Genomic DNA, 13,532 nt, shown 5'->3' with positions numbered 1-13,532 from the left:
ACCTTGGGCACAGAGATTACCTGAAAAAAAAAAACAAAAAACAAAATTAAAAAAAAAACACACACACAAAGCACAAAAAATACCATATCTCTGGTCTCTAAACTTTTAAAAAAGCATGTTCCCTATCTGTAAAAAAAAAAAAAATTAAGTGTACACCCACGATTAGGCATATTTCTCAGTAAAGTACTGTATATACACAGCCTTCTGTTGATCCATATATATTAACTATTAGTAAATCCTAGTGCTTATTTTTTATGAAAAATAAAGATAAATACAGGATCTGGTCTAAGATTTTCTTCCACACCCCACTGTCCCCCAGCGAATTACAAATCAGCACCTCTAACCCAAAGCTGGGTGAGGGGAGGGTGGTGCTGGCACCGTGATGGCATCTTCCAGGCTGCAGGGTGGCCTGAGAAGGACTTGGGAGTTCGGACTCCTCCCTCAGTGGGCTGGGATTGGTGGTGGAGGGGTTCGTGGGCAGGAGCACCTCCCACAGTGCTGCCACCCCCTTGAGCCAGCGGGAGGTGGGGTGAAGTTGAGCCTGGATTAGCCGGGGAGGGGGGGGGCACTGGGAGGCTCCTAGAGCTGCACGGTGGCCAGAGAAGGGGGTGTGGATAGGCGAATGCACCATGCCGCTGCAGGACGACACCCTCCGAGAGGTGTGGGCCTCGGACAGGTCCGGAAGTGCCCCCCCCCCCAACCTCAACCTACCTGAACCCTGGGGGGCCCAGGTGGAGGGGCTGGGGAAGGGCAGGAAAAGGGGAGGAAGACAGTCTGATTCCTTTGCTACCCTCAGCGGACATGAGGAGGAAGGCTCGGATATCCAGCAGCGCCCCAAGCAGGTATGTCGCCCCTGCTTGGAAAGGAGGCAGGGAGAGCCCCCCACTCCCCACCCGCGCCTCAACTGTCTGTAAACCTCCTCAGGGTAGGGGATCTGGGAGTGAGATGCATTCCCCTTCAGCAGCGTCTGGAGGTTGCCTTCCTGTAGGGGTGTGTGTGTGTGTGTGTGTGTGTGTGTGTCTTCGAGGAAAGGAATGTTTGGGGGCATGGGATGTCTGGAGGTTGCCTTCCTGTAGGGTGTGTGTGTGCGTGTGTGTGTGTGTGTGTGTGTGTGTGTCTTCGAGGAAAGGGATGTTTGGGGGCATGGGATGTCCAGGGGAGGAATTGGGCCTTGGGGCCTTTGGGGGTGGCCATGGTGCACGGGAGGGGTCATGGTTCTCCACCCCAAGAAGGAGGCTGCTGTTCCCCTCCCGATAATCCGCGGTTATTTCTGGCGGCTCAAGAGATTAGAGGGTCATGGTCAGCCCTCAGAGCCGCCCCCCTCTTTCTTTCCTCTCCCTCCTCCTGACCCCCACTCAGCAGCGACCCGCCAAGGGGCAGAAGTTGAGGAAGAAAAGGACGGAAGCCCCCGAGTCCCCCTGCCCCGAGGGATCCAAGCCCCGGAGGAAACCTGGAGGCGGGCGGGGGGCCGAGCCCGGGGGTGCCCCCAAGGGTGAGGGACGCGGGAAGGCTGCGGCCAGTCCTGGAGCCTCGAGGGGGTGCAGAGGAAGGGAAATGGAGGGGTGGGAGCCGGCCGGAGTAGAAGTGCGTGGGGGCCGGGCGGGCGATGAATGAAAGCCGGGGAAGATCCCCACGGCGAGGAGCCGGAGGGGGCAGCGGCCAGGGCTCCGGCGCCGTCGGAGGAGGGGGTCTGGCCCTGCCTGACCCCGGCCTCTCGGCTCAGCCGGGCGGAGGGGGAAGCCGCGGGAGGAGCCCGCCCCGCAGCCGCCCGAGGCCCGGACGCCGCAGACGGTCTACACCAAGTTCCTCAGAGACCCCGAGGCCAAACGCGACCCGCGGGAAACCTTCCTGGTAGCGCGAGCCCGGGACGCAGTAGACGGTGAGAGGCCGGCGGGAAGGTTGGGAGAGGGGCGCTGGAGAGAAGGAGCCAAGTGGCTGGACAAGAACAGCGACAGAGAGGCGGAAAACTCGGGGAAACAGCCTCCCCTTCTCTGGCCTTCTCTTTGAGCCAGAAAACAAAACAAAACAAAGAAAACCCTTTATTTCCGGATGGGGAAACTGAGGCACGGAGGGGTTGAGAGTTTTGTCTTCAACTACAGCTAGGGGCCAGAGGTAGCCCAGATGCGTCTGGCTGGAAGGTCAGAAACAGACAAGGACAGGGAGCAGCGAAGCAGGAGAAACCGTGAGAAACAGCCCAGGTGCGGTCACTGGGGGCAGAGTAGGGCCAAACTGGAAGACAGGCAGGAATGTGTGAGGAGGTGAGAGTCCCAGAGAGAGAGAGGGGAAGGTGCTACAGACAAGGGCATCCCCCCAGAACAGGATTGCCTAGCCCCTAGCATTCCCCCCAACTCCAGCTCACTCCCCCAAGCAGCCTGAGGTCACCCCCTCCTGTTCCAGGAGAGCCTCCCGCCTCTGGCTCTCATTTCCCAGGAATCTGGAGGGGACTGAGCCCCCAGCTAATGGGACACATCCCAGCCCCCATTATGAGGAGTTTCTGCCTACAGAGGATGAGGAGGAAGAAGAGGAAGACCATGAAGAGGAAGAGGAAGAGGAGGAGGAGGAAAAGAAAGAGAAAACCCCTCTGCCTCCCAAGAAGCCTCCTAAAGAGAAGACTTCCGCAGGCATCAAGGAGAGGAGGGCCAAGGCCCAGGGTCAGAAGGGTGAGTGTTGAGGGTAAGAAGGGAGCACACAGACGTGTAAAACTAGCCCTGTCCTTCAGCGGCTTGGGGGCCTCGTCGATACGCCAGAGTTCACACATCAAGAAGTTACCCAGCGCCTGGACACGAGAGTTTCTCTCCCTGGTGGTGTCGTCCCCCTGATGGTCCTTAAGTGCATAGCCTGCCTGGGGGCTCTGTGAGCCAGGGAGGGCAGAGGATTTTAGTTTTTGTTGTGATTTTTCAGCTTTTTAAAAAACTCAATATGAATTATTGTTATAATTTCCATAAAAGCATCAAAGTGGTTACTGTAAAAATCAGTCAATGAATAAATGCTGTGATGGCTCTCTGGCCTGGGCACCTCACCCTACAGGTACCCCAGTCTGGTTTAAAGGTGGACAGGTAGCTGGCACCTTGGGCCCCTGTGGGAGAGGGAGAGAGTGCTCTCTGTATCACCTGCCAGAGGGGGTTTTCTGGGGATGGCATGGGAGCTGGGTTTCATTCATTCATTCATTCATTCATTCATTCATGTATTCTGTAACACCAATAAGCTCCTGGTGTTTGTCCAGCCCTTTATGGACACAGGATTAAAACTTGATGAGCAGAAGACAGACTCTGGGCCCTTGTCAGGCCATGATGAGTGGGTTGGAAGGTGGCCTTCAGCCCCAACAGGCTCTTCTTTGTCTAACCCCTACCTCCATTTCCAGGGGACCTGGGAAGCCCTGTCCCCCCATCCAAACCTCTTCGAATGAAGAAGAAGGAGGTACCAGCGGGGGAGGGGACCAAGATGAGAAAGACAAAGAAGAAAGGTGAGACTAGCCTCTGGAGGAACAGGGGACTCCGGGTGTGGTGGAGGGTGACTCCTTCACATCCACACGCACAGGGTCTGGGGAGGCTGACAAGGACACCTCAATGAGCCCGACCAGAGTGACAAAGAAGAGCCCAGCAGCCATGTTTCTGGTGGGGGAAGATGGCCCCGCTGAGAAAGCTCAGAAGAAGAAAGGTGGGTGGCAGTGGCCTCCGGTATCAGGACATCTAGAGGCGGTCCTGGGGGTCCTGGAGTCAGAAGACTTGGGAGGCATCTTGACCTGCCCACGTTAATAGCTGTGACTATTAAGGCAGGTATTGTAGCCTTTCTGAGGCCCCCATAATAGTAATGTGGGATGATTCTCTTGTGGTTGTGGGGAGGGTCCAAGTGAGACATGGGTGTTAGATGTACTTTGCAAACCATGAAGTGCTCTGCAGGGTAAGGGGTTAACAGGCCCGTTCCATGCCCAGGCACTCCCAAAGGCTCAGAAGAGGAGAGGAAGGAGGAAGAGGAAGAGGAGGAAGAAGTGACAAAGAACAGCAATCAGAAGGGCAAAGCGAAAGGAAAAGGCAAAAAGGTTGGGGCCCAGAGGGGAAGGGGACTGATGTCCTCAGGGAGCAGTGGCAGGGGCCTGGGTTTGGGGGACTGGAGTGTGGAACCTCGTTGGGGGGCTGGGGCCATGAAGTCACTTGGGTTAGAATCATGACTCCCTCTCTGATGACAGGCTAGGAGGACAAAGGGCACCAGGCTTGTGAGAAAAGAAAAGGCTGTTGTGGGGTCACCATGCTGGGATTGGTGCCCTGGGGGCCTGATGTTATCTGGGCTCTAAGCCCTCCCCTCCGCAGCCTAACATCAGACATGGTCAGAGAGGCTCACACAGCCCCAGTATGAAGAGACCCCATTTTCTTTTTCTTTTTACTTTTTTAAAATGTTTTATTTTATTTTTGAGAGAGAGAGCACGAGCAGGGGAGGGGCAGAGAGAGAGGAAAACACAGAATCTGAGGCAGGTTCCAGGCTCCAAACTGTCAGCACAGAGCCCGATGCAGGGCTTGAACTCACAAACCGTGAGATCGTGACCCAAACTGAAGTTGGACACAACCAACCGAGCCCCCCAGGTTCCCTGAGACACTCATTTTCTGTACCCGGGAGGTAGAACTCACAGGCAGACAGGGACACGTGTACTCACCCTTGGGCGCACTGGCCGGCTGTAGGAGTTGTAAGAATATTTGCATGCTACTGCTCTAAGTTCTCCAAGTGCTTTCTGCTACCCCACCCCGGACCACCCACCCTTCCAGCAACTGAAGGGTTAACAGTGGCTGACAGGGGCCTCCTGCGCCCTCCCCCAGGCCCACCAGCATCCATTCTGACCGGGCGTTCTCCATGAGCAGAACAGGTTGTTAACAGTTTGAATATTCCTCTTCCTCTCAAATAGGACTCAGGCACCGACATGCACAGGCGGGACCAAGCAGGAGAGAGAGGGCCAGTTGGAGAAAGAAAGCAATGAAAGTCTTTGAGAAATTGGTTTCCACAAGCAGAGAGATCACCATGAGGGCAGGGCTGGGGGCTTGGCCATGTGGGCTTATGAGTCTGTTCAAGAGCGGTCGGGTCTTGGGGGACCTGATTCACATGGGCCCACATCACCAGGTACCGATATATAGACTGCAAGGCCAGTTTATTATCTCCCACGGGGAATATAACCACGGCACAGCCTTCAGTACAGTAGGCTCTAGAAATTGACAGCTGTGGAAAATGTTTGAATAAGCTCTGGCTTTCTCCACATCACATTCCAAACATAGTCTTGTGTTTCCAAAGTTTCTTCTGGAGCAGCCCGGAGTGGAGAAGATGTTCAAGGGTCCGCAGGCTAAGGGCCTGCTCGCTGCCACCAGCCTCACCTCACACACAGTCCCAACCTGCCCTCAGCAAAAACAGCCAACCACAGCGTATCGGGGATTCCCAGTGACTCTCACGTAGCACACACCCGGGCTGGCCGTCCCTTGTCCCCCCGTCTTGTGAGGGATATAGCACATGAGGGCAGACGGCACCAGGTTTGTGAGAAGCAGAAGAGCAGCTGCGGGGCCGCCAGGCCAGGCCAGGCCAGGCCAGCCTACGCTGTAATGCAACCAAACTGCTCTGAGGAGTTTTTCCCTGAGCAAAATAAGCTTATTTATTCATTCATGGTCTTACCTCTGTATTGCTGTGTAGCCAACCACCCCAAAACTTAGTGCCTCAAAACAACAAACATTTATTTTCTTCATTCCGTAAGTCAGGAACGTAGGAATGGCTTAGCGAGGCACGTACTTCTGGCTCGGGGGTCTCCTGAGATTGCAGTCAAGATGTCAGCTGGGTCTGCAGTCACTCTGAAAGCTTGACTGGAAATAAAGAATCCACTTCTAGAATGGTTCACTGTCATGATTGTTGGCTGGGGCCCTCTCCATAGGGCTGCCTGACTGTTCTCATGACAATGGCAGCCAACTTCTCTCAGGGCTCAAGAGTGGCCCAAGAGGGGCGCCTGGGCGGCTCAGCCGGTTAAGCGGCCGACTTCGGCTCAGGCCATGATCTCGAGCTCCGTGAGTTCGAGCCCCGAGTCGGGCTCTGTGCTGACAGCTCAGAGCCTGGAGCCTGCTTCAGATTCTGTGTCTCCCTCTCTCTGCCCCTCCCCTGTTCATGCTCTGTCTCTCCCTCTCTCAAAAATAAATAAACGTTAAAAGAAAAAAAAAATTAAAAAAAAAAAAAAAAGAGTGGCCCAAGAGAGACAGCAAGGAGAAGGCACGATATCTTTCATGACCTAGCCTTAAACTAATCACTTAGAAGTGACCCATCACTTCTGCTATATTCCATCGGTCGGAAACACCGACCCTGATACAGTGTGGAAGGGGACTACACAAGGGTGTAAATACCAGGAGGCAAGGACCACTGGGGCTCGTCTTGAAGGCTGGCTACCACATTCACTGAATATTTACTACACAGTATAATAATACCAGTAGCTAATACTACGGTAACACTATGTGCTTAGAACATAGCAATTCATACCTTCGGCCTCACCTCAGTTCACCCCTTGACATCGTGTCCACTGAAGGAAGGTCTTTCTAAGGCCCTGGCTCTCACAGGAGGCTGCACAGCACTTAAAGCCTAGTTACACTTCTTACTAGCTATATGAACTTGGGCAAGTTGCTTAGCCTCTTTGAGCCTCAGCTCCTTCATCAGTAAAATTGGACAACTACTTCAGTAGTTACTGAGAAGGGAATTAAACCATGTAACATTTGGAAGATCCTTAGAACTATGCCTGGCACATTGGTAGGCTTTATAGGAGTGTTTGTTTAATGTATCAATTAAGTAAGGTCTGTCCCGGGTGTCCAGCCCCAACTTATGCATTTCTCAGATGGAAACACCGAGTCACAGTTAAACTGGGTAAAGAGTTGGGGCGCCTGAGCGGCTCAGTTGGTTAAGCGTCCAGCTTTGGCTCAGGTCATGATCTCGCAGTTCGTGAGTTCGAGCCCTGCATCGGGCTCCGTGCTGATGGCTCAGAGCCTGGAGCCTGCTTCGGATTCTGTTTCCCTCTCTCTGCCCCTCCCCTGCTCACACACTCTCTCTCTCTCAAAAATAAACATTAAAAACAAATTAAAAAGGAAACTGGGTAAAGAGTTAGTGGTGGAATCAGGATTTGAATCCAAGCTGTCTGGTTCCAGAGCCCAGGCTCTTAACCACAAGCTAAGCAAAAAAGAAAGCGCCAAGCTCCCCAGAGCCTCGTATCGTGGGCTGCTGAGCCGCTGGGGAAGTGTGAGGGGCCCAGCCCACTGTAGCTGTTCTCTTCCCACACAGAAAGCGGTGAGTTGTCCGGCCCACCCTGCCTGTGTCCCAGCTCCGGGGACCTGCTGAGGGCAGAGGAGCTAGTGCTGTAGGCTGATACATGCTGTGCCCCCACCCAGAAGGAGGAGAGAGCCCCATCTCCACCCGTGGAAGTGGATGAACCCCGGGAGTTTGTGCTTCGGCCTGCCCCTCAGGGCCGGACAGTTCGCTGCAAGCTGACCCGGGACAAGAAGGGCATGGATCGGGGCCTGTATCCCTCCTACTTCCTGCACCTGGACACAGAGAAGAAGGTGGGTAGGGGAGAGAGAGGGCAGGGGGCAGGACCCAGGCTGAGGGTGGAGCTAGAGCCAAATGGGGGGGGGGGGGAGAGTGGTGGATACAGGACAAATAGGCCTTCTCTCTCCCCCCACCCTTCTCTTTCCTTCACCCATCTTCGCCTCCCATCCTCTGTCACCTGTCTCCCCCTGTCCCCAGGTGTTCCTCTTGGCTGGCAGGAAGCGGAAACGTAGCAAGACGGCCAATTACCTCATCTCCAGCGACCCTACCAATCTGTCTCGAGGAGGGGAGAATTTCATTGGGAAGCTGAGGTAGGGCTGGGAGGCCCAGGACCGCAAGAACGCCATGGTGGGTCACTTTCGTCTCCCTGTGCCCGGCAGTGTCCACCACACTGGACCCTCTGGAAACGTCCCCTGACCCAGGGGTTCCCACACTTTAAATGTGTACAGATCACTTGGAAGTGTCGTTAAAATGGCTCAGTGGGTCTGGGTTTGGGGCAAGATTCTTCACTTTTTCTTTTTGAGAGAGACAGAGACAGAATGTGAGTGGGTTGGGGCAGAGAGAGAGGGAGACACAGAATCGGAAGCGGGCTCCAGGCTCCGAGCTGTCAGCACGGAGCCCGACGCGGGGCTCAAACCCACAAACTGCGAGATCATGACCTGAGCTGAAGTCGGACACTCAACCGACTGAGCCACCCAGGCACCACTTTTTTTTTTAATGTAGATTCTTCACCTTTTTTTTTTTTTTTTTACGTTTATTTATTTATTTTGTGAGAGAAAGAGAGGGCAAGTCAGGGGTGGGGGGGGGGGGGACAGAGAGCATTTCAAGCAGCCTCTGCACTGTCAGCAGAGCCCGATGTGAGGCTCAGTTGCAAGAACCCTGAGATCAAGAGTTGGATGCTTAACCGACTGAGCCACCCAGGTGCCCCTCTTCATTTCTAATAAGCATCCAGGTGATGCCCATGCTACTTGACCCTGTACCTCACTTGGAATAGGTCATAAGGTCCATGAGGGCAATGCCCATGCCTGTCTTGTTCATGGTTGAATTCCTAGCACCTGGCACATAGTAGCTACTCAATAAACATTTACTAAGTGAATGAAAAAACAAATATCTGGCACCTACCCTGTGCTGTGTCTCCCCATATATCTCCTCTAATCCGCATTGCAAATCTGAGAGGTAAGGGGAAGGTGAATCCCTGAGTCAGGCCTTATTTCTTTTATTTATGTGTTAATAAACACATACAGTCTACCTATGTGTCAGGCATAGTTCTAATTTCCAAATATTAATCCATTTAATCCTTTTATTGGCCAAATGAGGAAAATACTGTTATTGTGCCCATTTTACAGAGGGGGAAGTTGAGGCTCAGAGAGTTTAGCTTGCCTAGGGTCACACAGTAAGAGACGGATTTGAGATCTGAAGGCTGCCCAGTGTCCTTCCAGATCCAGCTTTAAAGAAGATCTCATGAGGGAAGCGTGGGGCAGAGGACATGAATTGCTCTGTCCTACGACACCTATACCCTTGACACAGGAAGCTCTCCGAATTGCCTGGCTGGGAGGAAGGGTCTTGGAGGAGGGGTACAGAATCCCCTCAGCCCTGCCCCCAGCTCCACCCTGCTTGCAGGTCCAATCTCCTGGGCAACCGCTTCACCGTCTTTGACAACGGGCAGAACCCGCACCGCGGAGGAGGCAGCACTGATGTGGGTCGCCTTCGGCAGGAGCTGGCAGCTGTGATCTATGTGAGAACTCGGCCTGGGCCCCCTGGCAGCACCCTCCCCTTTGCAGGGGCCGACCTAACAGGTGTGTCCCTCCCAGGAAACCAACGTGTTGGGCTTCCGAGGTCCCCGGCGCATGACGGTCATCATCCCAGGCATGAATACGGAGAACGAGAGGGTCCCCATCCGGCCGCGAAATGTGAGCCCAGCACCTCCCTGACACCTCTCCCTGAGGGTCCTACTCCCATGTGACCCACCCATGACCCACTCCTGGGGAGCTGGGGGGGGGTGGGGGCTCAGCTTGCCCACACCCAACTTCCGGAGCACACTCATCACCCTGTGTCACAAATTCATTCTGGAAACTTGTGGAATGAATTCAGGGGTTTCGTCATTGAATTCACAGAAGCAAATGCAATGAGGACTTTTTTTCCAGTTTACCCCAGACCATCCATTCATATATTCATTCAACACATGTATATTGAGTGCTGAGGATTATTCTAGGAAACTGGAAGATGTCAGTGAATAAAACAAAGATCTGACCTCATGAAGCCGGCATTCTAGTGGAGGAGACGGACAGTAGACAATAATTGTGATAAGCAAAAAAATTGTATAGTACGTTAGAAGGCGATAAGTGGTATGGGAAAAAAAAGAAAACATCAAACAGGAGAAGAGAGATGTGCGTGCGTGTTCCATATTAAATACAGTGGTCAGAGTAGGCCTCACTGAGAAGGTGACATTTAAGCAAAGACCTGAAGGAGGTGAGGGAGCAAGCCTGTGGATATCTGGGGAAAGAGCATCCAGGCAGTGGGAAGAGCCAGTGCAAAGGCCCTGAGGCAGAGTGGTACCTGGTGGGTTTGAGGTGAGAGGTGAGAGTGAGGGGTAGATTGGACCTGTACAACTGGTTTCTACCCCTGGGAGAAACAGGAAGCCACAGCAGGGTTCTCAGGAGTGACATGGTTTGACTTTTATTTTAAAAAGCAAAGGTTGCTTGTTTGTGTGTGTGTGTGTGTGTGTGTGTGTGTGTGTGTGTGTGTGAGGGAGAGGGTAAGATGGAGAGATGTCCTGGGGGGAGGTGGCCTCCTTAGGTGTCAGTCCCTTGCTCCGCTGCCTTAGCACTGCAAGTCAGTGAGCCCAAGGTTTCACAGACAGGCGGACTGGCATGCTCCATGCTCTTAGTCAAGTCACTTTACTCATTTACAATGAAAAATCACAGCCACCAGCTGATCATGCATCCTTCCCTGCTGGAAAGTCACACCATATTGAGAGGCCGGGCCAACCCATGGGGCACGAGGCATGTAGGGTCCCACAGTTACTCCTGCCATGCCTGGAACAAACACACAAATGCTCCAGAGGCAGTGCGTCCTGAGCATGTTTGGGCTTCGTAAGAACCACCCTGTGCTGCTTTAGGTAACTCTTTTCCGTTTCACAATTCATTCATTCTATGATCATTCATTAAAGCCAGGCACCGAGGATCCAAAATCAACACAACAGTTACCATCAGAACCATGATATTTACTGAGCATTTACTCTGTGCCAGGAACTGATCTGAATAACATTCCATGCACTATTAACTTATTTAATCCTCACAATACTCTGTTGTGAGGGAAACTGAGGCACAGGGACATTAAACTATTATACCCGCCCTTAGAGTATCTAATGTTGTCCATTAGAGTACAGTGGGAGAAACCATAAAAGCAAGGTGTCACGGAGACTCACAGCTAAACATCTAAATCAGACATGGGGTCAGGAAGGCTTCGGGGAGGACATGATCTTGAGGGGACTCACTCTAAGCCATGAATGTGACTCAGGAAACTCGGGAAAGAAATATTTCAAGAGCACTATCATATAGACACCATTCCTTCCTTCAAGAAACTCTCTTCCAGGACATCTTAACTGTTTACCTGTCTCCTCAAGCGCAACTGTGAGCTCCTTGTGGGTCCCAGAATGTCTGGTTCATCCTTGTAATCAGGTACCAGCATGTGGCCATTCCTAAGACCCCTTGGGTATCCACAGCCCAGAGAACCTTCTGTGTGCCCGATGCTACTTTCCATTTTCCAACCCTCCGCTTTGGCATCCCACAGCAAAACCCCATTCTCACAGATGTAGCCCATGCCCACAAGGACACCACAGAGACCAAAGGTGCTCTCAAGGATCCCCTGAACGGATGTTGATATCCAGGCTGCACGCTAACACAGACACGCAAAGGCGTGCTCAGGTTCCTAGGCCCCTTCCCCTCGGTCCCGAGATACCTCGGCCCCCTCTAACCGCCCTCTTCCTAATTCTCCCCCTGGGACCCCAGACCAGCGATGGGTTGCTGGTGCGCTGGCAAAACAAGACACTGGAGAGCCTCATCGAGCTGCACAACAAGCCCCCCGTCTGGAATGAAGACAGCGGCTCCTACACCCTCAACTTCCAAGGCCGAGTCACACAAGCCTCCGTCAAGAACTTCCAGATTGTTCACGCCGATGACCGTGAGTGTCGGAGGGCCCGAGCCACCACCTCCAGAATCCCAACCCTCACTGAGGCCCTTTCCCCACCATCCCTCTTACGTGCACGCTTGCGTGCTGTCACTCTCTCGCTGCACACCGCACACCGCCACCCCCCCCCCCCCCCCCAGGCTGTCCTTTATTGCTGGAGCCAGAACAACCAGGAAGGTTACTCCCTCCTGCAGGGGCATTGACACCATGCTCCCAGGAGCCTCAGATATTCCAAGCAGGTGTCTTGGGGCTCATTGTTCCAGGCCTTCTTTCTAGCATTGACCAGAGCCTGGGGTAGATACTGGGATACCCTGGGTAAGAAAAACTGTGTTGAAGGGAGAATTAATCTGCTGGAGTTTGAAAACCACTGATAGCGCAACGTCTATGTGGTCAAAGATGGTGCTGAGGCTCAGAGAGGGCAGCGCCTTCCCCAAAGGCAGCAACTCCAGGAGGTTCCACTGGCCATCGAAATTTATTTCAAAAACACTTGCACAGTGCTTTCCAGGTGCTAGGCACTGTTCTCTGGACTTTACAGATACTGAATCATTAAATCTTTTCAATAACCCTGTGAGGAAGGTATTTTTGTCGCTATTTGGCAGATGAGAAAACTGAGGCACAGAGAGGTTAAGTAACTTCCCCAAGGTCATAAAGCAATTAAGAGGTAGAGCTGGCTTGAGAACGCAGGTGGTCTGGCTCCAGAGCCCCAGCTCCTAACCCCTTCAGGATGGCTGCCTTGTAGGGGTAGGGAATATTAATCAAGCATTTCTGAATGCCTACTCTATTGTCCTCTCTCAAGTAAGGTCAAAGGCCTGGCCTCGAGAAATTAGGGGAAAAAAAGATATGCCCAGAAAACACAATTAAGTACAAATGTCCCCGTTACAAGCCTGGGGGAGAAGTTCCCACTAGGGTTAAGGAAGTTTGGGGATGGAAAGATAGTCTCCCAAGGGACACCAAGGTTCCCAGGATTGGCTACCATTGAGCAACTTCTCCACCCCCCACTCCATCCTAGGGATGGTTCCCCAGTGTCACCTGTCCCAAGGCCTTGGAAAACTGCTCTCCAGATCACATTTCTGGTGGAGCCTGGTCTGCAGAGATCAGGGGTATTTTTAGCAACTTCCTGTCTCTATGGATGCTGGGGGAGGTGTTGGGACTAGGGTTGGGAACCTGGACCAGATATGGGATGGGGTTGAGTGGAGCCACTGGATAAGGAAGGATTCAGGGGGCTAGTTAAGAGATAGAGCCTGGCAGTCTAAGGTGGGACTTGGTGTCTGGGGATGGGAAGAAGGAATGAGGCCAGAGACAATGGAAAGAAAAGGATTCTAGGCTTGGGGAAGTGTGACAGGTTCCTATATTTAAGTGCCTGTCATACACATAGCCCTAGGTGGCAGAAGATAAGGCAGGGTCCCTGCCCTCCGGGGCTTACAGTCAGTCAGAAGTCTGGTAAACCGGCAGGTGGGACTGGTTGGGCCAGATAAGAAGGGGTGGATGGGTGGAGGGGTGAATACTTGAGAGGGTGGCTGAGGATTAGTGTTCCAATACAAGGGAGGGGAACTGTTCCCAGTGTTGAGGGGGCTGTCTGCCAGGAATGGGAACCCAGGAGGTCGTGGGCCACCCCACCCCTGTCTGTGTCCACAGCCGACTACATTGTACTGCAGTTCGGCCGCGTGGCCGAGGACGCCTTCACCCTAGACTACCGGTACCCGCTGTGCGCCCTGCAGGCCTTCGCCATCGCCCTCTCCAGTTTCGATGGGAAGCTGGCCTGCGAATGACCCCAGCAGCCCCCAGCGCCCTCCAAGGGT

General features: G+C 53.3%; 1 protein-coding gene across 1 annotated transcript; it reads left to right on the top strand.

Annotated features, from left to right (window-relative positions):
• The first annotated feature begins 629 nt into the window (after positions 1-629).
• On the top strand, positions 630-13,502 carry TULP1 (TUB like protein 1). The gene is made up of 14 exons (XM_047860354.1): positions 630-842; positions 1,360-1,492; positions 1,724-1,879; positions 2,505-2,660; positions 3,362-3,463; positions 3,538-3,657; positions 3,933-4,039; positions 7,282-7,287; positions 7,389-7,559; positions 7,744-7,856; positions 9,166-9,280; positions 9,357-9,455; positions 11,556-11,727; positions 13,369-13,502. The coding sequence occupies exons 1-14, from the start codon at positions 630-632 to the stop codon at positions 13,500-13,502; spliced, it is 1,797 nt and encodes a 598-aa protein (XP_047716310.1).
• Positions 13,503-13,532: the final 30 nt, after the last annotated feature.

The sequence above is a fragment of the Prionailurus viverrinus genome, chromosome B2 (genome assembly GCF_022837055.1).
Source record: "Prionailurus viverrinus isolate Anna chromosome B2, UM_Priviv_1.0, whole genome shotgun sequence".
NCBI classification, from domain to species: domain Eukaryota; kingdom Metazoa; phylum Chordata; class Mammalia; order Carnivora; family Felidae; genus Prionailurus; species Prionailurus viverrinus.
The sequence above is the reverse complement of the archived record's forward strand: the minus strand, read 5'-3'. Positions and strand labels throughout refer to the sequence as shown.

Bases quoted from the DNA above. Each gene is read 5' to 3' on its own strand.
- TULP1 (XM_047860354.1), top strand. From the start codon at position 630: ATGCCGCTGCAGGACGACACCCTCCGAGAGGTGTGGGCCTCGGACAGG. The intron at 3,464-3,537 runs GTGAGACTAGCC...CCACACGCACAG, and splicing joins GAGAAAGACAAAGAAGAAAG to GGTCTGGGGAGGCTGACAAG. The intron at 7,560-7,743 runs GTGGGTAGGGGA...CCCTGTCCCCAG, and splicing joins ACCTGGACACAGAGAAGAAG to GTGTTCCTCTTGGCTGGCAG.